The sequence below is a fragment of the Phlebotomus papatasi genome, chromosome 1, assembly GCF_024763615.1.
Source record: "Phlebotomus papatasi isolate M1 chromosome 1, Ppap_2.1, whole genome shotgun sequence".
In the NCBI taxonomy this organism is placed as follows: Eukaryota; Metazoa; Arthropoda; class Insecta; order Diptera; family Psychodidae; genus Phlebotomus; species Phlebotomus papatasi.
Genome location: NC_077222.1, coordinates 31849237 through 31874904, shown reverse-complemented (window position 1 = coordinate 31874904; position 25668 = coordinate 31849237). Strand labels below are relative to the sequence as shown.

Below are 25668 nucleotides of genomic sequence, written 5' to 3'. Positions count from 1 at the left end.
TTTTGTTTTTCGGTTAAATTTTTATTGTTGATTTTCGGTCCGTAAAAAGTGTGTAAAAAGTTAAAGGGTTAAAATACTCCTTGATTTATTCTATAATTCAATATAGGCTTTAACCTTGATTCTGAGATTAAGATCAAGATCAAAATCTTAAGCCGCTGAATATTTTTAGGACTTACAAAAAATATATCAAAACACTTCTTTTGTCAAACATATTTATTTCATTGCAAAATTTGTTAAAATTTTACTAAAAAAAATAAGAATATTAATAATACATCATATTAAATTAAACATCAATAATAAAAATGCAAATAAGAACTTGTGATCTGTGATAAACCCTAATCGCTGATGCAAGATGTTATTCATTAGTAGGTGTTTTCAGGGGGTACTGACCAAAATCCCAAACACCCGAAATCCTGAAGAGATATAATCCCAAATGGGTCGAAATCCCGAAAGCCAAAATCACGAACGGATCGAAATCCCGGATGGGTAAAAATTTTGAAAAGCCAAAATCCAGAAAAGTCAAAATCTCGAACACCTAAGTCCTGAAAACAAAAATCCCGAAAGCTGAAATCCTGAAACCTGGAATCAAAGAATGGTACATATCCTTGAGGAAAGAAATTGTACGAGGATAATGTGTGGAAAAATTTCCCAAAACACGGAAAATTTTCCTTTGCCTCCAGAAAGCGCAAGTATGGAAAGCTATGACACTTAAAAATTCGGGATTTTGACCCTTACGATATTTTTGGTTTTTGGGCTTTTTTGCTTTTCGAGACTTTGACCAATTGAGGATTTCAACCCATTGGCATTGGGTATCTTGGCCCATTCCAGATTTTAGCTTTTCGGGATTTTAACCCAATTAGGGATTTTGGCGTTCGGAATTTTAGCTTTCGGGATTTGGACCAGGACCCTTCGCGTTATGTTGTACTTCTGATACACATTTGTTGAAATATATGAAAGATTTGAGCAAATGTACTGTTTTTCACACCAAATTCTTTATTAAACCCTTTCTTCCAAAAATGTTCCTTATTAAATGCCACTCAGGGCCTTAGAATTATTTCAGAATTTGACCTCTTGAAATCTCACAATATAGTTCCAGAATTGCAGATCTTGAAAGCCACAAGGTCTGTCTTTTAGATGTAACGATTTCAAGACATTTGAAAGATTAGACATCTTAAATTTTTTTGATTTTAGAATAAATACCAAAACCTTGAAACTTCCTTGATCATGGATTCAGTTAAATATTAAAGCCCTTATCATGTAGTAGTACATTAGAAAACTAGAAATTAAAAATTGTTTTGAAGTCTGTAATTTTGACCTGATTTACATTTATTCCTTTGTAATCACAATACGTTGGTTTAGGGTTTTTTTGCCTCCTTCAGGTACTGAGTTTATTAAATTGGATAAATTGGGTCAGGAGGCCTTACTTTTGCTACCTTTGCACAAAATTCTAGACAAATTTGATGATGGTCAAATGCAGACTCAAAAGGTCAATTACGTACTTAGACTGTCAAGGTATAAATTAGTTCAGAATTTTGTGCAAAGGTAGCAACAGTGAAGTTCCCTGACCTGATTTGCTCAATTAATAATCTCAGTACCTGAGGAAGGAGATAAATAACCATAATGCCATATAGAGCTTATAGAAAGGAATATATAATATTCATATAGAAACCAAATCAAAAATTGTGTCAGAATTTTCCTCAATTTCAAGTGAAATGAAATGATTCAAATAAATAATTCGTATTTCTTAGCAAATAACTTATTTACTTAATTACAAGGCTTGTATAGTCCACAGTCTTTTAATGAATCTGACTGATTCTTGTCATGATTTGTAAGGCTTAATATGACTTATTAAAATGTATTGCAATAGGTCAGATTCATTAAAGAAATATGGACTATACAAGCTTCGTTCGAATCCAGAGTGTTTGCGAAACCTGACAGCCTTCCCTATTGCTTTTGTGAAAAAAAATTATTTACAAAGCAAAAGTAAGAGTATATAAATGAAAACCATTAATAGCAATAAAGAACTTCAATTATTTTGTAGGCACATGTTTAACATTTAATTTTCTTTGACCATTTTCGTTTACCTTCATTTACTTCCTAAATTATTTATACTAGTGAGCCAGACGATGACATTCAATCTTGTTAAAATTTTAAATTCTCATAAAACTGTTAGTTAAAATTTATTACTCATTAATGAACAACTGAAGAAATACAACAAAAAGATTCAATTTTTATTAATTTTATTTTATTTTTCCTAAATTAATGTGTTTTTTTCATTTTATTTAATGCAAGTGAGCAAAATCGTTTTTTTTTATGTTACTTATACAGGGGAAGGTGGCCATATAGAACAAGAAATTATGTACAATATTTAAGATTTTTTTTTCTTATGAATTGTGATGATTGCAATATTGGAAATATTTCCCTCTAACATAGGGTAAAGTGGTACAAGTTGGACAGTGGTACAATTTGTACAGGGCTTTTTGTCTTGATAAATTTACTACTTCATTTTTATTTGTATATTTTTAATGCTTTAGTTTTATAATTTGGTTCCTTGTGTTTAAAAACAAATTTTGTACTGTATTTATCACGAAAAAAGTCATGTCCAACTTGTACCGGCGAATTGTCCAACTTGTAACACTAATTCCAAATTATATCACTTTACCCTATTTCTATAAGTAAAGCTGTCTTCAGACTAAAGGTTTAGCCCAGTTTTCGAAGGCCTCACAATCCTAAATAGCAACCAACGCAACCTATTTAATTGATTTTTTTTCAAAATTGAATAATTCATTTGTATTTTATAATCCTATCCTAAGTCAAAATTTTCCAAAAGAACTTGATTGATAAGAAATTAAAGAAGTTAGGCCATAAAGCAATGCCTTAAGTGTGAAACTCATATAAGTCTGCTTTATGATTTGTAAATTTAGTCACTTAATTTTCACCAAAGTACCATAATGATACTTTAGTAGGGGAACGTGCCCATGCTTCGTACGATCCCAAGCTTCTTAATGACTATTTTTTCTATGTTTCTGAATATATGTAACTCCGCAATTTATTTTACAAACTTGGCACTTTCCTTTAGTTTTTAAAATATGGGTGCTATGAGTCACATTTATTCAGAAGCTCAGGAAAAATGCAGTCATTACGAAGCTTGGGATCGTACGAAGCATAGGCACTTTCCCCTAGTAAAGCTACCTATAGAAAAGTTAATCGAACTATTTTCAAAATCTTAAACTCTCACTCAAATGCAATTTAATATCTAGATCGCTTAGAGTGAGAACTTGTTCACGATTCTGACTAAGATATTTCATGAGTAGCCCTTCTTGCTCAGATTCTGTAGTCGTTCCACCAATTTCTTCGGGAAAAATGTCAGATCCTGACTCTTCAAATACTTTATTCCAACCATCGACAATCTGCGAAAATTTATAAAAAATTAAAAACTAAAATTTGCATTTCTTTGTTTATACTTTTGATGTTACCGTAATACGTCTCTTGAGATTATAATTGAGGAAAGGTATAATAAGTTGCAGCATAGTCCTTGGGACACACGGTACGTTGACAAAGAAGATTTTTTGTAAATACAATGGCACACCCTTAATTAAACATTGTATTAATTCTTTGATCCTTTTTGGTGTCCACATAGCAGCAAAGGTTAATTTTGCATTGGTATAATTTATAGCAATGATTGTCCCATTAATCTGCGATCGTTCATCTACGGCCAAACTTTCAAAGACCAAATTTGTGGTCCTTATTAAATCTACAGCAGAACATTTGTCTAAGTCAATTTTTCCTATGTCGATGTAACACACAAGGCGTCCTTTTTTATTTTTTTCCTGAAGTACAGAAACACTCTTAAAGCCTAAAACAGTTTTAAATTCGGAACTTTCCATATCAAGATTACTAAATAAGTGCGAAAGAGTTTTTCGAATTGTCAAATAGTTTTCAATACGAGCACATGCACCAGAGATTGAAAAATCTTTTGTTCTCAAGAATCTTAGCAAGAACTCATCATCAGTTCTGCATTTTATAATTCTCGGATGCTTAGTGATCCATGCTCTAACAATATTTAAAGTTTCCGATCTTATAACATCATTTTCTCCGCGGTTTATTTCAATTTCAGAACTCATCATTGATTTAGAAACTGTCCTCTATAATTAACTAATGGCAAAAGTTCGTGTAAACTTGTTTATGAAGAAACTACAACTGGTGATAGTACTGAGAGTTTCAATAATGTCAACCTTATTAACAAAATTTATAGTCAGTTCTTTTAGGACCCATTAAATACACATTATAAAAAATATTACAGACTGTAAAATAAAACCCATTATACTTTAATAGTATTAAGTCTGAGAACGCAAAAAAGAATGATATTGAAAAACTTTTATTGAGAGGAAATTTTTCTAGCAAAACTAACTTTTCACTCAGAAAAGAGTAGTTCTGTTCTAACTTTGTATGGAATTTGCAAAAAAAAAGCTCTGGTCTGTAAGTATATTTTAAGAGCCGAATTAATCTAAACATGTCTTGCTATGAATTAAGAGCTGTTTTCTAAAACGGAATAACTAAGACCGTTCTTGTTTTAAGAGCTAAATTAAGAGCCGTTTCCGCAGATCTCTTTTCTGAGTGTTATACTACTAAAATGTAATTTCTCTTAAGGGTTCAATAGCCTCAATAAAATGAAAATGTTGTATCAAGTATCAATAAATTTTGTTTTAATTAAATCGCTTGCACAAAGTACTCGCATATAAATAGTACCAATATGCAAATGCTATATTTTTACAAAGAAAAAAAAAACAAAATGTAGATGTCATTTAAAGTTAATTGAAACTTGTGCTAATATGGTTTGAAATTACAGAGAAAAATTTGGATGGTATGGATCGTATGGATGGTATTATCTTCAAATCGTGTCTTTAAATTGTACTGCCTGAAAAGATAGTGGAAAATACCATCCTCCAAATACATTTTCCTTTAGAATCTAATGTCTTGGAAATTTAAAATTCACTATCCTATGGATAGTAAATTCTAATAGCCGGATAGTAAAATCTACTATCCTCCTTTAGATTTTACGTTGACCTCTCTTAGATTCTAATATCCGGGAAGTAAATTTTACTAACCAGATATTAGATCTTAGAATTTAACTGGAAGACAGTAAAATTTAACGGAGGATAGTAATTTGAATTAAAATTACCATCCAAGCCAGTAAAATTTACTATCCTGCTGTTAGAATGCCATATTGGAATATCATAAATGACGATACAACAGTTCCCGATATGCTTTCTATACATTATAGGAATTTTTAGCACAGCTGGAAGATACTCGACTATCATCATAAAGGTTCCGTGTTCAAATCTCGGTGCAGTCGTCAATGTTGAAAAAAGATTTTCACGCACCAAAATAGTTTGAAATACAGAGAATATCAATCAGGAAGGGCCCCCAAGCCCTCAAACAATGACCAAAAATTAATTAAAATAGGAAAAAATATTTTTTCCAAGATTTTTCATTCTAATATCTGGCTAGTAAAATTTACTATCCTGCCAGTAAAATTTACTATACGGATAGTAAAATCTATAAAAAATTATAAAAATTTTATTATCCATGGGATAGTAAATTCTAAAGGCAAGCACGTAGTTTCTACAATTTTTGACAGTATGATCTAATTTCGTGTTTGCTGGGTGCCTTTTTTACTATCCGGCCATTAAAATTTTATATGGAGGGTGACAAATTTTACCATCCAAATTTTTCTCGGTATGATAATAAGTAAAATACTAAAATTATTAAAATGTTATTTTCTTGTTATGTTCCTGTTTTTGTTATATAAATTATAAATAATATTAAGTACATGAATAAAATTAAAATCAACATTAAAAGTTTTTTCACACAAGATTTTTAAGCTAACAGCTCACAAGAAATTGTAAATATATTTCAAAATTCTAAAATATATTTTTATGTTTTTTAGTGCTGATTTGCGATATTTTATTTTTTAAAGCTTTTTTTACAATTACTTTTATTATTATTGAAGTATTATGGGGTAGTAAAAATAAATTTAAAAAAATTGCTCAAACAGCGTTTATTATTATTATAAAATTTAAAAATATCATGATTTTCTAATAAATAAAATAAATGGTTCATAAACATGAACGAATCTCGATGGAATATTTTTGTGTACCTATTTTTTCTGTGTAAATTTAATGATTTTCTTATCAAGAGGTATTTTAAAAGAGTTAATAATTAAAAGTTAAAATTTAATTGAACTGAACTTTGAAATATGAACTCAAGACTGAGTTGTTCTTTTTGCTCTTAAATTTTGAAGAAAGATTGTTGAAATAGTTCGGTATAATTAAAAAACTTTCCCGGAGTGTGAAAGTAATGCATTTGTCTTCAACACATAATTACTTTAGCAATATCCTAAAGCACAGAGTTTTAAAACAGATTTTCTGTAGTTTAAATTCCTGCTATGGATATTACTTAATTATAGTTCATCTATTACCTCTACTACCCATTGTTTACGCTTATTGAAAGCAAAGGCTTCAACTCAAATGATACCCATAAAAGGGTTTTTTTAATGTTTATTATATCTGTCAGAGGCCAATTTTTTTTATATGAAATCCCCACGGGGCCTCTGACTGAAATGTTGTGTGTTTCCAGAAAATTGGTGAATTTATCATATAAATAAAATGGTCGAAATGAGAACTTTTCGGTGATAAAATGAGACGTTAACATAAAAGAGAATTAAATTAGGACAGCTATGAGGGATGATGCTTTTCAGTGAAAAGTTTGCTGCACAAAAAAGGGGTTATTTATAAATAACATCCTTAAAAGAACTTGGGAAGTTAACCCTTGCAGGACGAGTACTAGAAGAGTTTTCCTTGGGAAAATAATTTGTAGCTCATATTGATAATTTAGAGGAAAATTCAATACCAATGAATTAACAAAGGTTGGAAAATAAGACGATTCAACAAGTAAATTAGACATCTTCTAGAATCTAGATTATCGCAATAAGGAATTCCTTAATATTTTTATTATATTTCTGTTGTTTTTGCGGTGATTACGTCCTAATATTTTAAGAAATACCTGAGGCAGGTATAATGAATGAGAATTCACGTAATTATTGGAAGAAGTAGGGGAGGGAAGTAGGGGATTCTGTGATCAGAGGATTCCTGGAGCTTCCTCCAGGAAATCCCAAATCTTCTGGAATTTTCTTGTTCATTATGCCTAAAGCACTTCATATAAGTATAATTTTATGACACGAATTGGAATCCTACAGAGGGAACGAAGGCTTGTGGTTGTGGCCATCCAGTCCTTTTGCTCGCGATGGTAAACTCTCCTACGGTATGATACGAAGCATGATCCTGAAGTCTGTGAGAATTCAAGTTATTAATTCTATTTGGCTTTTGTTTCCAATCTGAAGTGTTTTTACATAATATACAATAAAATCCCAGAAGATCTGGGATTTCCTGGAGGAAGCTCCAGGAATCCTCTGACCAAAGAATGTATCTAAAGTGCTTTGGACATAATGAACCAAAAAATCCCAGAAGATCTGGGATTTCCTGGAGGAAGCTCGAGAAATCTTCTGACCAAGTTGGGTATTTTTGGGTGTTCTTGACAAAATGCGGAAAAAAATCCCAGAAGATCTGTGAATCCCTGACTAGACTGGTGTTTTTAATATTGAAGTTTTAATATTGAAGTCTATTTGTTCAGTGTGTAGGCAATTATTGAAATATTGGTTTCAATATTCGCTTCAATATTGAAGTTTCTTTTCAATGTCACTTTGAAATGCTATTATTTCAATAATTTGTCTAATGTGTAGACAGCTTAAAAATATTTGTTCAAAGCTTAAATCATACATCGTCTTTGAGCCGAATTTCATTAAGATTGGTTAAGCCGTTTTCTATAAATAAAATGTCAAAATTGTGAATTTTCAGAAGTTAGTTATTTAATTAGTTAGTTAGTGAATTCCTCAAGGTTGTGAATTTCTCTGGCGAAGGGTTGGACCAGCTCCCATACATTTCTGCCTATTGTTCTTTATTGAAAATCTAATTCTAATATACGATACCTTTACTGTAACTTCTTAAAAAGTATTATATTCTAAAGCTTTATTTTTACCAAGTTATACCGATCAATATACGGCGATTTTCGAACACTGTAAAAAGTTCGTAAATAGTAATTTATCTTTTTTCCGGGACGATTGTAGATAATAGAAAGAAAACTTTTCTTCATTTATTGTCTGCGCAGATTCCTTATCGTCCTTACAGGGTTAAAGTGAAAAAAAATTGGATCGTCAGAAAAATATGCGCCTTTCTCATTGATAACTCACACAACACACCATTGTCATTACTGTTCGGCATTATCGCCTATGTATCTCTTCTTGTTATTTGTGAAAAAATCGTGGGCGAACTGATGGACCAACCAAAATGGATAAAATAACCCAAGTGGTAATAATCTGCCATAACACTGAGACAATTGATTGCTCTCCATCCGAGAGATATTCTTTGGGAATTAAATTAATAGGACAACACCCATATTTCATTTTCAGATGGTTCTACCACAGAGGAAAATGCTATTTCGCGAAATTGGGCAAACAGATGGAGTAGTCCCACAAAATATCCCATTGAATTGTTATGATAAATTCACTCATCGTAAGTATTTTCAATCAATGCCGACAGCACTCTCTTGAGGTGGTTGAATTCAAAATAATTCTTCCAAAAACGGTCTATTTTTGTCCCAACAATCAATTAATCAGACATGGAAATATTTTTTTTTAGGAAAATCATCTTGATCGATAGCAATCGCCTTTTATATACATACTTTTATTCATATTTCCTCTCAAAGGAGGATTATTTTGAAAAATAAAATATGTGAATGGGAAAAAGCACTCACTCAACCCATCATTATTCTGAAAATGTTTCAATTCCATTGCTCATTGACATTTTTGGTGAATATATTTTGGAAAAGTTTCACTAATAATTGTCAGTTGTTTGAGAGGAAAACTCCAATGAAAAAGTTTTATATTGATGAAAAAAATTTCATGTAGAGTGGTTTTAGTTATAGGCAACGTGGTGAATATGTTATAGAACGTGGAATCCTCTTATAAAAAGAATATTAAAATAGCACTTGCGTTAGGCATGATTTGGAAAAATCAGAACACAATACATTTTTTATCATTGAGAAGCAAATATTTTTGTTTATTCTATTTAAAATGCATTTTAATACGTCCAATAGGGTAAGTGGGGCACTTTTCAAATGAGGCGCCTCTGAAATCGGGCTATTTCCTCTTATTTTTAAATGAAACTGGACCTGACCAATATATAATTTAGATCTATAAATCAATCGTGGATCTAAATTATTTTATGATAAGGATCAGTTTCCTTTTAAAAATTGGAGAAAAAAAGTCCAATTACAAAAGTACCCCATTTCCTCCTAATATATTTTATGTCTATTCATTAGAATATTTTTCTTAGTGAAAATGTCTAAAAAATGAAGAAGTTATAAGAAATTTTGCATTAAGAATTAAATTTTTATATGCGACTTTACTGAAAAAGGCGTGGTCTATTTTTCTACGTTTAATATTATACAGATTTTTCGTAATTTAAACTAAAACTGTTTTTTTTTTTTCAATATTATAGTATTTTAATATCCAAAACTTAAAATAAAAAAATTATTATTTCTGAATTTGTGTAAATCGCATGATGGGATCCATAACCTAAAATATTATATATTAAGATGTTCTTACAAAGTCCAGTAATATTAATCTAAAATATATGTGGAATTTGTTTTGAATAATACCGCAGATTTGTAACTTAACGAGGGGTTACGTGCGTTACGAAGATAAAAAAAAACAATATATTTTCTTGAAAATTCTTTTTTTTTTTTCAATACATAGCCACGACTTGGTAGACGGTCTTAATGTCAGAAAATTTCTTTAGACTCAAACCAAATTCGAAATCAGGTCACTTGCATTACTGAAGAAGCGCTAAACCACTCATTATGGGCCCTAAATTTTTATTTCAATAATTTTTGCTTTAGATATTTTCTTGAGATGCACAGAAACGAAAATATGTATTTCGTAATATTGTTCATAAATGTCTGTAAATTGTCATTGCGGTGACTTTTTACTCTTTTTATTCTTTTTCACTTTTTATTCTTTTACAAACATTTTTAACAAATGTTCGTAAACACAAAAAAGAATATTTGTAAAGGTTAGTCATTTGTTCGTAAATTTTTGTCAGATAAAAAGAAATGTACGAACAAATGTTTGTAAAAGTACAAAAAATGTTCGTCAAATGATCATTCGACGAACAATGTTTGTGAGAAAAGTACAAACTTTTACGAACTTTTTTGTGGGTTATCGATTCAGGAGTATTTCGTAAGTCTCCAGTAGTAATTCACAAACATTTACGAACAATTTTACAATTTTTTTTTCTGTGCAGAGAATATCGCGAATAATTAATACTTAATAAAATTTCAAATTGAAAATTAATTCCAAGACATTTATTTTTAAATTTATTATTTGGAATAATTCGATATTTAAAAACTTTTAAAGTATTAAATCAATTTTATCATTTTGAAATATTACGCAAGAAAAAAACATGATTTCTGATAAAATATTTATATCCACAGATCCGATTAAGACTAATACTCGCTTCACTATGTTACTTGTATTAAAATAATCCTTTGTGTACTCATATTTTTGGTTTCATGGAAGCCTAGAAAAACTATTTTTTGAAGCATTTGAATGACGAATCCATTTCGGCATTCACTAACCAATGAAAGAATCAACAAAATGCTGAGTAAATATATGTACTGCGAATTTTTATCTCACATAAATAATTAATTCAAATGTATGAATAAAATCCTTTTATCTGAAAGAGGGTTTGAGGGAAATCCTACAAAATAAACATATTGGGCGAATAATCATTCACAGACAAATACGTCAGAGTATTTTTCAAACGCCACAAAAAAAAACAGAAAGCGGGAAATCAAATTGGTGGAGGATGTTGAATTTGAAAATATCTACATCTTTCTTTTCTTGGAAATGAGGGTATAAGGCATATAAGGATAGAAGAATCTCGGGAAAAACACAAAGTATTTATTCAGCAGACTCACCCTTCTCTTGCTCTTGATATTCTCCAGCTGCCTCTGAGTACATTCTCCAATGCTCTGCGAGCCCCAAAGTTCAATCCCGACCCTGGCATATGTGAATGTCATCGAGCCGATGGGCAGAAAGTACGTTAGGAACATGAAAACGACATTATACCTGAAGGTACACAAGAAGAAGAAAAGGATGTTTCTTATTCCATATTTAAAAAGACAAGAAGGGTGGATCTGAATTGAGGATAAATTTACAGCAGAGACTGAAAAGAATTCTTTAGGTTCTTGGTGAATAGGGAAACTGTCAAGCTTGATCACTTTCACCATTCTTTTTCTCTTTTTAGAGGCGTCTCTTGAGACTGGTAGATTTAACTTTTTGATAGATTGCAGATGAACGACAAATTTATGTTAAAGCATTCTAAAGTCTTTAAAAGGAACTTGATAAAACTTTTTTTTAATTTCTTGTGCAATTTTTAGTATCACATGTTAGTTGCTTTTTGAATGAATATCAATAATGAACAAAATCAATATAATTGTCCAGTTTAGGTTAAAAGTTATTATGTTAGAATAAAATATACACAAAATGCGATTGAAAAATATAACATCATGTTTCCAATTAGTTATGAAATTACTGCTTTACAATCTGAATTGCTATGTACTAAAGTTCTATGTCATTGGGAACAACTCTATTTGTAAAAATTTATAATACGAAAATTTTGAGCGCATCATATATAATGCCCAACGCACAATAACTTTTGTTTTGTAAACATGTTTTCAAAATTTCGTATGAGAGTGAGGGAGATCACTAGATTTAGATCTCTTTCATTCTCACTGTAATGTCAAAAACAAGTTTACAAAACAAAAGTTATTTTGCGTTGGGTATAATGTCCAACGCACAATTACTTTTGTTTTGTAAAGATGTTTTTGACATTTGAGTGAGAGTGAGTGAAAGCGACATCTAGTCATCGCACTCTCTCTCATATGAAATTTTGAAAACATGTTTACAAATAAAATTTATTGTACGTTGGACATAATGCACAGTGTACAATAACTTTTGTTTGTAAACATGTTTACAAAATTTGCTATGAGACTAAAAGAAATGTTGATCTAGTCATCTCGCTTTCTCTCATAGACAATTTTGAAAACATTTTTACAAACAAAATTTATTGTGCTCTGGGCATAAGGGCACTGAAAATATTACCTAATTTATTATGCCCATCGCATAATAACTTTTGTTTTGTAAAAATGTTTTTGACATTTCTGTGAGAGTGAGTGAAATATAAATCTAGTCATTTCGCTTACTCTCACTGAAATTTTAAAAACTTGTTCACAAACATGAATTATTGTCCGTTGGACATCATTTAGAGCTTTATCACTAAAAGAAATCCGAAAAAGTTAAAATAACATTCAGGAAATTTTAATTTTACCCTTCATTATTGATCCGAAATCGGTGTAAATATTACCCTTTTTATGTGTATTAGGGGTTAAATTAACGCATTTTTCGTGTTAATTTTACCCTTAAAAGGGTGTTAAATCAACATTAAAAAATGTTGATATATTTTTACACCTAAAAAGTGTTAAAGTTACGAGGAAAAAAAATAATCGCACCCTCTTTTTTTTCTCAGTGATTGATGGAATTTGCAAAACATTGATATGATAGAAAAAAAACAAAGTTTTACCTAACCTTATTCATCTACTTGTATTATTTTATGTTAAATGTCGCGTACGGGTGTCACGAAAATTTGAAAACAACATATATTTTCTAAATTTTTCAGCATAAAAAATATTTATTTACTTCAAGCTCTTAAACGTATAAAAATTCTGCATTTAAACTAGTTTATAAAATTTTGATTGTTTATTCTTTTTAATTCAGTCGATGGGACCTGATTTAAGGAGATCTTTTTGAGGTTAAAAAGATTACCTAGAATAGATTCATCTGAAGTCAAAGAAATTCCCGTTCTGTTAGCAGAGGTGTTAAACTCATACTTAAGCAACGAAATTTTGAAAATCTATGAAATTTGGATTTTCTTTAACAAGAAAACAATTAATCCTTTGTTCAAGTATGGCTTTTACTTATATGCCAATAAGGAATATTCGACTTTTTGCCTTCAGATGAACCTACTCTATAATTTTGTAAAGTAAGTTTTTTTTTCAAAAACTCTCCGAAAAACTGTTCCCAATGGCTGATTTTTTAAAATTATTTTGATTGAAAATTTCAATAAAATATAGTTTAAAGGTTCTTGTTTTGTATATAAAATTTAAAAAATAGAGAAAATACGCTAAAAAAGACATGGGCAAAAAACCTTTCTTAATTTTTAATATTCGTTCGCGCACGACATTTCTAAACTGTACGTTAAGAGAATATTAATAATGTTGAACTAACGAAAAAATAAAATCATGAATGATTTTATTTTTACGTCCACTTCCTGCTACACCCATTAAATTTAAAACCTCGTTTCGCATTTTAAATTTTGAACAAAATGACATAACATAAAAGTTTATATTTATACCCGTTTTTATTTCAAATAATTTTGTCAGACATAAAATATTGTGACCGCAAAGCTTCAATTTTACATAACATATGCCCGGAAATCCTCTATCTTTATAGTTAAATTTAATATAATATTTAAAAAATATACATTATATAATAATATTACTTTTTTCCAAAAAAAAATAATAAACATTCCGAATAAATTGAAGGAAAATGAAAAATATACATTTCTAGAAAAGCTAAATTTATTTAATTTTTCAAATTGTAGGTAGGACATGTCCACTGATTGACAAACTAAAAATGAAGTAATGGAACTTTGATTTTTGATTAGGGGTTTGCCTTTAAGAAAAAGCTGTTACACGGTTAAATGAAATACCTTAAAACACATGAAATAACAATATCAAACAAAAAAAAACTTATTGTAGCAAAACTAATAAAGAGATAACATTTTTGTAAAGAAAAACTACCAGAGCAAAATCGTAAATTTAGTTAATTAACAAGATAAGTAAATGTAAAATTTAAAGGTTTAGGAAATTCAATAAAACGTTTTAGTTTTAATTTTTCGAATAATTAATACATTGTATGTATACATGTGTTTATAAGTTTTTCACTGTTAAAGGTACAGTACCATTCAAAACATTAAATACACCCTTCGTAAGTTTAAAAACACCTGGTTTGGACCGGGAAAACGCTGTAATATACAGTTCTATTGACTGAAATACTTTCATATATAAACCTACGAACAGTTTTAAACAAAATTTGAGAAAATACATGGGCTAAAAAATTTATAATTTGAGGATCAGTCAAAAATGAGCTTTTTGGGCAAAAATGCAAAAGTAGCCCTAAAATAGTAGTAAAAAATAGTAGTCTTAAAATATTCATTTAAGACAATGAGGCCATTTACACCGCTCGCTGCATTGGATTGAGATTGAATTGTTTCAAAATCGGATTTTGGGACAATTCAGTCTGAATCTAATGCGACAGTCTAAATGGCTTCAATGAAACCGTTTAGATTGCGGCCTTAGATTGAGACTTAATGATTCGAAGTCCGATTTTAAAACGGTTTAATCCCAATTTAATGCGGCGGTGTAAATAGGCTCAATGATCCTATAATTTATTAATAACTCTTCATTAAGTAGTTATTACGTATTTAAATCTTAAACATTTGCAACTCTTTCACTCAACTCAACTGTGGACAAAAAAATGTGTCGAGAGTACGAAAAAATGTTAGGGGTAAATGTCTACTGTCTTTTTTATGATAAAATATTGAGGTGGAATTTTGCTGTCTTGTGCAAAAACAATATCTTCATGGGAAAGTGTATAGGAGGTGATTTTTGTGCGGAATTGTCCAGGCAGACTTACACGTGCTCCTGAAAGCTGTGATTTGTAGGTCCGTCCGGCCACTCTGAATAGCACACAACCCTCACACCGCCCTCCGGTAGGATCTGGTCGAAGGTGGTGAAGAAGACCAGCATGGGACACGACAGAATGACACCAACAAGCCAGATAATCGCTGCAATGCCCAGAGTCGTTCGTTTTCCCATCCTTGGTCGCAAAGGATTCATGATGGCCATGTATCTGTAACAAAAAAAGGAAATCAAAGTATTTTCGCATGAGGCATCCAATATTTAATTCCGGCAAATAAACTCTTGGAAGCTCCTCTCAAAGTGTCTGTAAAAAATTGTTTATATACTCAGAATTATATAGACATTGTGTTTGTTGATGTCTTCAATCTCCCTATTTGCTATGCTATTAGACGAATTAGGGGCTTATCAATTTAGAGAGATTGCCGGTCATAAATTTCCATTACGCACCAAGCAAATTGCCGAAACACTTTTCACTTGACTACTTCCTCAGAAGCCTCCATCCTACTTCTTTTCTGAGATAATCATCCGAGAAGTGTGATGGTCAAAGGGTATACTGACACTCTTCCATCAGTTTCAAGAAGCTCACGCCCCAAAACTTACGAATGAATGCGCTAAATGAGCCCTGATAATTTGATAAAATTACGTAGATAAGTGGAAGTTATTGGACACTCTATTGAGGGTGATTGTAGCCAAAATAAAGTGTAATGGTACGTGCTGCCTTTTGAGAAAGTCACACCACCAGACGGCTATCAAGAAATCAAACTCCATTGAAATTACCCCCCAAAACATTGTGAGAGGTCATTACTTTTTAGAATAAATCAGAATTTGCCTAATGGCTTCACGTAAAGTCAAATATATATGGCTCAACCCCTTCTCTCGCAACATGAAAATCTATTTTGGACAGAAAATTCCTCAGGATACTTCTAGATGAGGAAAATAGCGAGGCATATAATTTGTAATTGCAATGAAGAGGAAGGCATTATTCAATTTGTGAAAATTTAATTATATTCCATAACGTTCCCTTGGCTTGGGATAGATTCCAGGACTATATGTAAAACCGGGAAGCTTTGCACTTTTTGCAAGTCCTTTGTGTTTTCAGTTCTTTTCAAATAATGCCAGCGAGAAGCCTAGTTAAAATCATTGTATATGAAATTCTTGAAGAATAAAAGAATTTCCGTTGAGTTCGCGAATAATAGAATTTTTGCAACGAAGTGTAAGCTACAAAGAATTTAATGGTAAAAATGTCTCAACACATTTGTTAATTGCTTAAGGCTTCAAAGCATTCGTAAAACAGTGAAATCTTTAACCTAGAAATAGTATGTTAGGAAAACGCCGTGGTTCATTCAAGTTGTGGATATTAACCTATTCTTCCACCAGAATTCATAGAATTCATGGCATTATCAGAGATTTTTGTTAGAATATCATATGGAATCAATTACAGAAACCTTAGAATCAAATGGATTCAAAATCGTTAATTAACGATCGATTGGTCTGTTGTGACGCATTTTGTCCATCACAACTCGGTTTTCAAATATTCATGATCGCGCTGGTTCTTTCGTGAAATATCAAGAAGAGACATGATAGATCATGTCTAGCGCCGCGAGAGTTTTCTATCCAATTATCCTTACGAAATTTATAGCCCAGAGACAAAGTAACATCTTAAGCCATTAGGCAGGTGTTCGTCAGATCACGATGGGCGAGATATGAGTGACCAAAAAGAGGGTGCATTTGTTGGCTTAAGCAAACAAAGGCACCCTCTATTCCTGGAAAACTCGTAAAGTGGGTGATCTATGATGACAAGCTTTTAAGATTACTTTCTCTTCGAGACGGTCGTAAAATAAGAGCGTAAAAATAAATAGGGACAAAGATAACAAAGATCGAAAAGGTGTGTGGTCCTCGGTCATCTTAATTAAGCATCCCCTTTCTTAAGGATACAGAAAGTGTTGGAGAAAACTCTAGAGATAGCGAAAGTGGATAGTTGGATATTTTGAAAGGCACTTAACGATCGTCTCCAGACGATCGTTATCTAGAGGTTCGTCCTGAATCACTAATTGGACACCTTCCCACGGGAAATAATGTCGAATAGAATTAGGGTGCGAGTGGAGGATTTTAGTATAAAAAGAGTAGCTAGATTCAAGAGGTTGGTTCAGTCACTGTGTAAACGTGGCCCATGCCATTGGGCAGTGTAATAATCTTCCTTAATAAAAAGTATAGAAACTCAAAAAAATAGTGTATTTGTGAAACAACATCAACTGGATCCAGAGGCAACAAGGTGGCCTCAATTGGGGTCACCACAGGTCCTCTACGATCAAGTGTTCCATTAACTTTATACAGCACGGTAGTACTTAAAATTTGCGAAATTCGAATACATTAACAAACAGAATCTCGAATAGAATAATTAGGAATAGAGAAATATAGCATTGAATAAAAAATTATAAGTTTCACATCTTGAATCATAGAACACCGGAATATCGACACAAATATTCAACCATGATTATCCGGTAAGAGATAACGATTTCAGTAGAGGAATTCTGCAACAGTATAACAATGTCATATGACAAAATAAAAATATTAAACGTGGTAAATTCGGTTAAACTAATCGAAAATTTAAGTCATATCAGTTACTAAAAGCAAGCATGTGGCAAGTTAATTTTTTTATATGGAGCTATTTGAAGCCAATTTCCTAAATTGATCTCGAACTCAGCTCACAGTGCTCCGAGGAAAAAATGTATTTAAACAAAAATTTTGCATAATTTATCTCCCCATTCGGAAAGGTATCTTACAATACGGAAAAACTTCTCACTTTTTAGATATTTACCGTAACGGTCGCGAGTGCAAAAAAAATCTCATATAAATTTAAATCGAAATATGAGAAAGTGGCTTCAAATTTTAGGCAATTTGCCAGGGGCGTGACTAAAAGAGTTGGATAGAGCTTCTTGCAATAAACATTCGATTCTCACCGAATTTAACACCTCTCCCGAATTTACCACGAAAATTTGTCATATTATGAGATTGTCATATTATTACAGAGTTCCCATAAAGATCTTCTCAAAAAGGACCTGAAGGAATATTCAGGACATGTAAATCATTTAGGCACGCTTTACCGATTTATTAACGGGATCGATGCTGTCGGGTTGGAAACTTTTAGAGCTTTCAACAACTTTTTCAACAAACTTAATAATGCTGTCCAAGATATGAATATAAAGTTAATTTTTTAAAAATTAACACTTCACCTTACCTGTCTACGGAAATTGCCATGAGGGTGAAGACGGATGCACATATGCTGAGTATTGCGACAAATTGTGCGATTTTGCAGTAGATTGTGCCAAAAGGCCAATGTGAGTTCAGCATGTACGTGTAATTGAAGGTCACATTGAGTGTAGAGACCATGGCGTCCGCGATGGAGAGATTCACTGAATGAACGAAAAAAAAAGTGAAAGTGTCCATTGAGAATATGCGGGAACAAGTCACACAGATGCTCCACACGTGGCAACCCTCAATTAATCCCACAGTGAGCTTCCTGCATCAAAAGCCACTCAATACGTGACATCTAGTGGCTAGCAATGGACCACCTCAGTTGAGGAGGATATTGAAGATGTCACGCTAAAATAGAATACAACTCGCCTTACCTATGAAATAGTTGGTGACCGTTCGCATCCGTTTGTGAGCTAGTACAATCCATATGACGATTAGATTGCCTCCCGTGGCCACAATAACCATACCACCGAACAGAATGCTCCACAGGAATTGACGCCACAGTGGCAGTGTGAAATTGTAGTCATCACTGTAACAAGAATCCTATTTAGTCATCTCAAATGGGTGACATGTACAGTTCATAGATAAATCATAGAGATTGGCATTACATATCAAAGGGACAAGAGAGCTCTTATTGGCAACACAGCATGACTTTGGTATTCTGCAAAAATACTTGATGAAACTCAAGTATATTGAAATCCAACTAATGTTGACTGTGGGAAATGAAGACGAACAAAAGGCCAACCGTCGCAAACATTTGAATTGAGCGGACTGAGCGACGGGGTTTGTAAGACGCTTTTGTAAAATCTTCACTGTGTAGAAGAAAAAAGTGTGGCTGTGTATAGGAAAAGTGACGCGTGGAAGAATAAGGAAATCTATAAGAAAATCTGTTAAAATCCCTTCAGGAGAATCAATTTTGTTGTCAATTTGTAGTCTAGTGTAAGAGTGTTTCGTGAAATATAGGATATCAAAGAAGATGTTGAGTTTTTCTCGAGAAACATCCCGAGAATCTCTGCTTAGCATCCAGCCGGCGATTGAGACACTTGTCCCACGCAAAGGGGGCCAAACCACGCTTGTGTCTGAAGCTTTTGGACTTTCGAGTGCGACAGGAGAATCCTCAAGATTGGGAGTCTGCCGTGGTCACTCATCCGGAAGCCAGCAACCTGCAGAAATCGGTCTTTTCGACCGGATATTTCTTAAAGGTTGTGGTTTATTGCAGGTTGGTTGTAATCACCGAGGGGTGTTTAACTCTGGCTTATTGGGATTTCTTCTTACGGGAATTATTCTTACACAGGTTGGTTGTAATCACCGAGGGGTGTTTAACTCTGGCTTATTGGGATTTCTTCTTACGGGAATTATTCTTACACAGGTAAAGCCCACATATTACTGGTCTTTTCGACCGGATATTTCTTAAAGGTTGTGGTTTATTGCAGGTTGGTTGTAATCACCGAGGGGTGTTTAACTCTGGCTTATTGGGATTTCTTCTTACGGGAATTATTCTTACACAGGTTGGTTGTAATCACCGAGGGGTGTTTAACTCTGGCTTATTGGGATTTCTTCTTACGGGAATTATTCTTACACAGGTAAAGCCCACATATTACTGGTCCTTCGAGGGAACTGGACAGAATCATCGACAAAGCAGACGCCCTTTCATTGCTAAGGACTATCGAGAATCAATCCTTCTTCGCCAACGTCGGCATTGCTCCTTGCTAAGGATTGAATTGCTTGTCCTTCTACACCTGCCCTCGTCAACACTGCTTCAAGATGGCGAGTATCGAGCTGAAAGCTCTCCATATCGAAAGAGGTATCTGCAAGAGGATGCTCACAAACATTGAGAGAAGAGTCTCTGAGACTTCAAGCTTCACTGAGCAATTGATTGATGTATTTCTTGGCGAAGTCCAGTCTACACTGAATAGGTTTACACCAATTCAGACACAAATTGAGATTTTCGTTGATGACGATCCCAAATTGAAAGTTCACGAAGAGAATGAGGGTGACTCATTCAACAACAGATGCGTGGATCTTCGACTCAAACTTGGGCACATTGCTGAAACATGCAAAGGGAGTTCGAGCGGAAATATTCCATCGCAAGAGGCTTTGGACAGTAGCATCGCTGATGTTCTACTGAAACAAACGGATCTTTTGGATAAGATCGCTGAGTGGCAGAGGTCTAGCCCAGGAGCAACCAATTCTGAGAGTAGTGCAACACGCTCCAAACTGCCACAATTGAACCTTCCGTCTTTTGATGGAAAATACATAGATTGGCCGCAATTCAGGGACGCATTTGAGAATGCCATTCACAACAATGATTCTCTACGAGATAGTGAAAAGATGCAATATTTGAAGATGTATCTAACCGGAGGTGCAGCTGCGGATATCAGTACTATACCGATATCCAATCAGACTTATCAATCTACCTGGGACAGTCTGAAGGCTCAGTACAACAAAAAGGTTCACCTCGTGAATGCATACATCCAACAGTTTATGGCACAAACTCAAAAGAAGGTTGAAAATGCGTCAGATTTGCAATCTGCTAGTAGGAGATACAAGCAGATCGTGGATGGTCTCAGGGCTTTGGGACCTGAGTGCTTCTCGCTCGACATGTGGCTTATTTATTTGATGAAATTGAATATGAGCGAGAACTTTAGGCAGGAGTGGGAGAAAGGACGAAGTGCAGATCAGATGTCAACAATCGATGAATTCTTCAAATTTATGAGTGATGTGACTGATGTTATGGAACGTGCTTCTCATGGCACTTCTCCTGCCCCACCTTCAGTGCAAAAGACTACCAACAAGTCAAACAAGTCTGGGTTCAAGACCCATCACACGAATGCTACAAAATGCCCGGAATGCGAGGGTGAACATGCTTTGCCGCAATGTGAGAAGTTCCTAGCACTTTCGCTCTACGAGAGGCGTGAAAGGATGGCACAACATCATCTTTGCTACAACTGTATGAAACCACATCATTCAGCTGCCAAGTGCCAATCCAAGGGGAAGTGTCAAAAGTGCGGTAGGAGGCATCACACTCTACTACACCCTCCAAAGATGGATCCAGTTCAGGAAGAGGTTGATCAACCTGTGAAACCTCATGTGAAACCAGTAGCCGCAAAGGAGGTTGTACCTCAGACACAGAAGACTCCTGAACAGTCACCAACTACTTCTTCAACCATCACTACTCATCACTCCGCAGTTCAACGCAAGGCATTGCTGCCAACCGCGGTTGTCAACGTGAGGGATGTTTACGGCAAGTATCAGGCTTGTCGAGTGCTTATTGATGGCGGAGGAGAGTGCACAATGATGTCAGAAGAGTGCGCTCAGAGACTTGCTTTACCTAGATCCAAAGCTAGGATTGCTGTTCATGGAGCTGGAGAAGTGAATGTAGGCTACACAAAAGGGCTAGTCCACCTGGAAGTCGTCTCAAGATATGATCCGAATGACAAAATCGAGGTCCAAGCTTATGTGATGGAGAAGGTTACTTCCAAGTTGCCTTCCATGGATCTCTCAGGATTTAAGTGGGATCATCTCAAGAGCCTGCAGCTTGCTGATCCTCAATATACCGTTCCGGGGAAGATAGACATCATTCTTGGGGCTGAATACGCTTTTGAGATCAACTTGCCGCAAACACTCAAAGGAGACTCTGGACAGCCAATAGCTCAGCTTACCATTTTCGGATGGATTGTGGGTGGTCGGATCGATAGCCCACTCAACAGCATCACGTCACTGCATACGCATTACAATTTGGATGAGATGCTAAAGAGATTTTGGGAGGTTGAGGAAAGCTATCTCGACAAACAACCGCTACTCACAGAGGAAGAGACCATGTGTGAAGAACACTTCACACAAACACACACAAGGGACGACACAGGCCGTTATGTCGTCAAATTGCCGTTCAAAAAGGATCATAAACCATTGGGAAATTCAAGCTCAACAGCGCTGGCTCGTTTCCAGTCTTTGGAAAGGAAGCTATCCCGAGACCCAGACTTCCATGAACAATACAAAGCGTTCATGGGGGAATATATCGGCTTGAATCATATGGAACTAGTGACTGGACATGATCTGAAACCTGAGAATGAGTTGTATTTTTTGCCACATCAAGCTGTTCTCAGACCTACAAGTGAGACAACCAAACTGAGAGTTGTCTTTGATGCGTCAGCAACTACTCGCCCGAACAATCCCTCGCTCAATGATATACTGGCGATTGGTCCTACCCGACAGGATGACCTGCTTGTGTTGCTTTTGCGTTTTCGAACGTACAAAGTAGCTATGTCCGCTGACGTAGAAAAGATGTACCGGCAGATTCTGGTGGCAAGTGAAGACAGAGATTACCAAAGAGTGTTCTGGAGGACAAGTTCTCAGGAGAAGATTCAGATCTTTCGACTTTGCACCGTGACGTATGGTACCTCAAGTGCACCGTTTCTTGCTGTGAGAGTTCTTCATCAAATTGCTATGGACTACAAGGATGATTATCCAGAGGCCTGTGAAGTTATCTCCACATCATTTTACATGGATGATTTGCTATGTGGAGCTGAGTCCATCGAAGAAAGCAAGAAACTTCAAAAGGAGATTCAGGATGTTCTAGGCAAGGGACATTTTGTTCTTAGAAAATGGGCATCTAACTCTAGTGAGGTTCTAGATCAAGTTCCGCCTGATCTCCAAGCTATTACACCCGACGAGGTCAAAGCACACACCAAATCTATCTCAGCCCTTGGGCTTAAGTGGTCACCAGGTCCAGACAACTTTTCTTTGGTTATTGATGCTCTACCTCTGGTAAGGACGAAACGCGATTTGTGTGCTGCTGCAGCGAAGGTGTTTGACCCATTGGGATTTATCTGCCCTGTCACGATAAATCTGAAGATGATGTTCCAATCTCTTTGGCTCATTCCTAACCTTAAATGGGATGATGAACTGTCAGATGATACAGCGAGAGCCTATGAGAGAATGCAGACTGAATTTTCCTTAATTCAGAAAATAGTCATTCCGAGAGCGATTCCAACTCAGAAGGATGTGATTGAAATTCATGGATTCGCTGATGCATCAGAGCGAGCGTACGGAGCTGTCATCTACGCGAAGGGAATGGATGCTGATGGGAACATCGAGATCAACATTGTGATTGCCAAATCCAAAGTGGCTCCCCTAAAACCAATCACAATCCCAAGAATGGAGCTTAATGCTGCTGTTTTGCTTACACAACTGGTCACGAAGGTCAAAGATTCTCTGGGAAACAAGATGGTGGAAGTTCATGCGTGGTCTGACTCAACAATCGTTCTTCAATGGCTTCAAGAACCACCCAGGACATGGAACAATTATGTAGCTAGGCGTGTTTACGCTATTCAAGAAGTCGTTCCACCCACTCATTGGCGCCATGTGCCTACGGCACAAAATCCGGCAGATTGTATTTCCAGAGGAGTATCCCCAAAGGATCTTTTGGATCATCCCTTGTGGTGGCATGGACCACAATGGCTGAGTGAGAGTGAAGAGAAGTGGCCAGAGAACAAGGTGAAGAGGGGGAAAACAGGCGAAGAGAGATCCTCCCATGCAGTTTCCCTCGTGACGCAAAACCAAATAGACCCTCTTGATCTGCTGATTGAGAGAACTTCCGGACACCTGAAGACCGTACGGTACCTAGCTTACTGGCTCCGTTATATTGGAAATCTGAGGGTTAAGAAAGAAGAGCGAAAGACGGGTTTCCTGACAGTTAGTGAGTTGCAGAATGCCACAACTTGTATTCTCAAACACATTCAGCAAAAAGCATTTCCGGTTGAATACAAGAGCTGTGGCCAAGGACACCCTCTTCCGAGATCGAGCAAGTTGCTGAAACTTGTTCCTTTCCTGGACAAAGATGGACTGATGCGGGTTCAGGGCCGACTGGCAAACTCAAACATGGATTACTCCACACAGCACCCCATCATCTTGCCATCTACTGACAAATTTGTGAGAGACCTGATAGTGTTCACCCATGAGATGAATCTTCATGCTGGACCGGCGATTCTGATGAACACTTTACGCACGAAATATTGGATTCTTGGGCTCAGGAATCTTGTCAAGGGCATCACCAGGAAGTGTGTGAAGTGCATCAAGGCGAAACCAACCACTGAGACACCGTTTATGGGCGACTTGCCTGCAGCTAGAGTCCAACAGAACAGGCCATTTTACCAGACGGGTTGTGATTTCGCGGGACCCATCAAGATTCGCGCATCCAAGCTGAGGAAGGCTCCGGTCATGAAGGCCTACATATGTGTATTCATATGCATGACCACGAAGGCGATGCATCTTGAGGCCGTCAGTGATCTGACCACTGACGCTTTCCTGGCGAGTCTACGGAGATTTACTGCACGTAGAGGGCATTGTCACACAATATTCTGTGACAATGGTACCAATTTCCTTGGAGCATCAGGGACATCCCGTGAAGAAAGGCTCAAGGGAATCCGTACCCACCAGCACAAGGTGACTTCAGAGATGTCAGGTAATGGAACACGATTTAGTTTCATTCCAGCCCATTCACCCACGTTTGGAGGTCTTTGGGAACGTGGGGTTTCCAGTGTGAAATCTCATCTACGACGAGTGCTGGGGGAAAGTCTGCTGACTTTCGAGGAACTAGCAACAGTTCTGGCACAAATAGAAGCGTGCCTGAACTCACGCCCACTCTGTGCGAAGTCTTCGGACCTAGATGACAACGAACCATTGACACCCGGCCATTTCCTGGTCGGACACGCCATGAATCTGACCCCTGGCCCAGATTTGCTTGAAGTTAATCCCAACCGTTTAAGCCGATGGTTACTACTTCAGCGCATGGTGCAACATTTCTGGAAGCGCTGGCATATGGAGTATATCACATCGCTTCAACACAGACCCAAATGGTACGAGAAGAAGAGGAACCTCTGTGTTGGAGATTTAGTGCTGCTTCGAGATAACCTTCTCAAACCCACTTACTGGAGAATGGGAAGAGTCACTGCTGTCCATCCGGGCAAAGATGACATCGTTCGGGTCGCAACAGTGAAGACATCCGACGGCATGCAAAAACGGGCAGTCAATACCTTGGCCTGGCTGCCCACAGACGGTTTCTTGAGCCCCTCCAGGACTCAAGAGGGGGAAAATGTGGGAAATGAAGACGAACAAAAGGCCAACCGTCGCAAACATTTGAATTGAGCGGACTGAGCGACGGGGTTTGTAAGACGCTTTTGTAAAATCTTCACTGTGTAGAAGAAAAAAGTGTGGCTGTGTATAGGAAAAGTGACGCGTGGAAGAATAAGGAAATCTATAAGAAAATCTGTTAAAATCCCTTCAGGAGAATCAATTTTGTTGTCAATTTGTAGTCTAGTGTAAGAGTGTTTCGTGAAATATAGGATATCAAAGAAGATGTTGAGTTTTTCTCGAGAAACATCCCGAGAATCTCTGCTTAGCATCCAGCCGGCGATTGAGACACTTGTCCCACGCAAAGGGGGCCAAACCACGCTTGTGTCTGAAGCTTTTGGA

At 35.5% G+C, this 25668-nt stretch overlaps 1 protein-coding gene across 1 annotated transcript in view; it reads right to left on the bottom strand.

The window, feature by feature from the left end:
* Window positions 1–25668, bottom strand: part of LOC129798813 (tachykinin-like peptides receptor 99D) — a 96050-nt gene that overhangs the window by 45845 nt on the left and 24537 nt on the right. Inside the window, exons 2-5 of the mRNA XM_055842172.1 lie at window positions 18570–18724; window positions 18179–18353; window positions 14936–15151; window positions 11098–11248 (exon numbers count right to left, since the gene is read on the bottom strand). Of these exons, the coding sequence (XP_055698147.1) occupies window positions 11098–11248; window positions 14936–15151; window positions 18179–18353; window positions 18570–18724 (697 nt within the window). The remainder of the gene's footprint in view (window positions 1–11097; window positions 11249–14935; window positions 15152–18178; window positions 18354–18569; window positions 18725–25668) is intronic.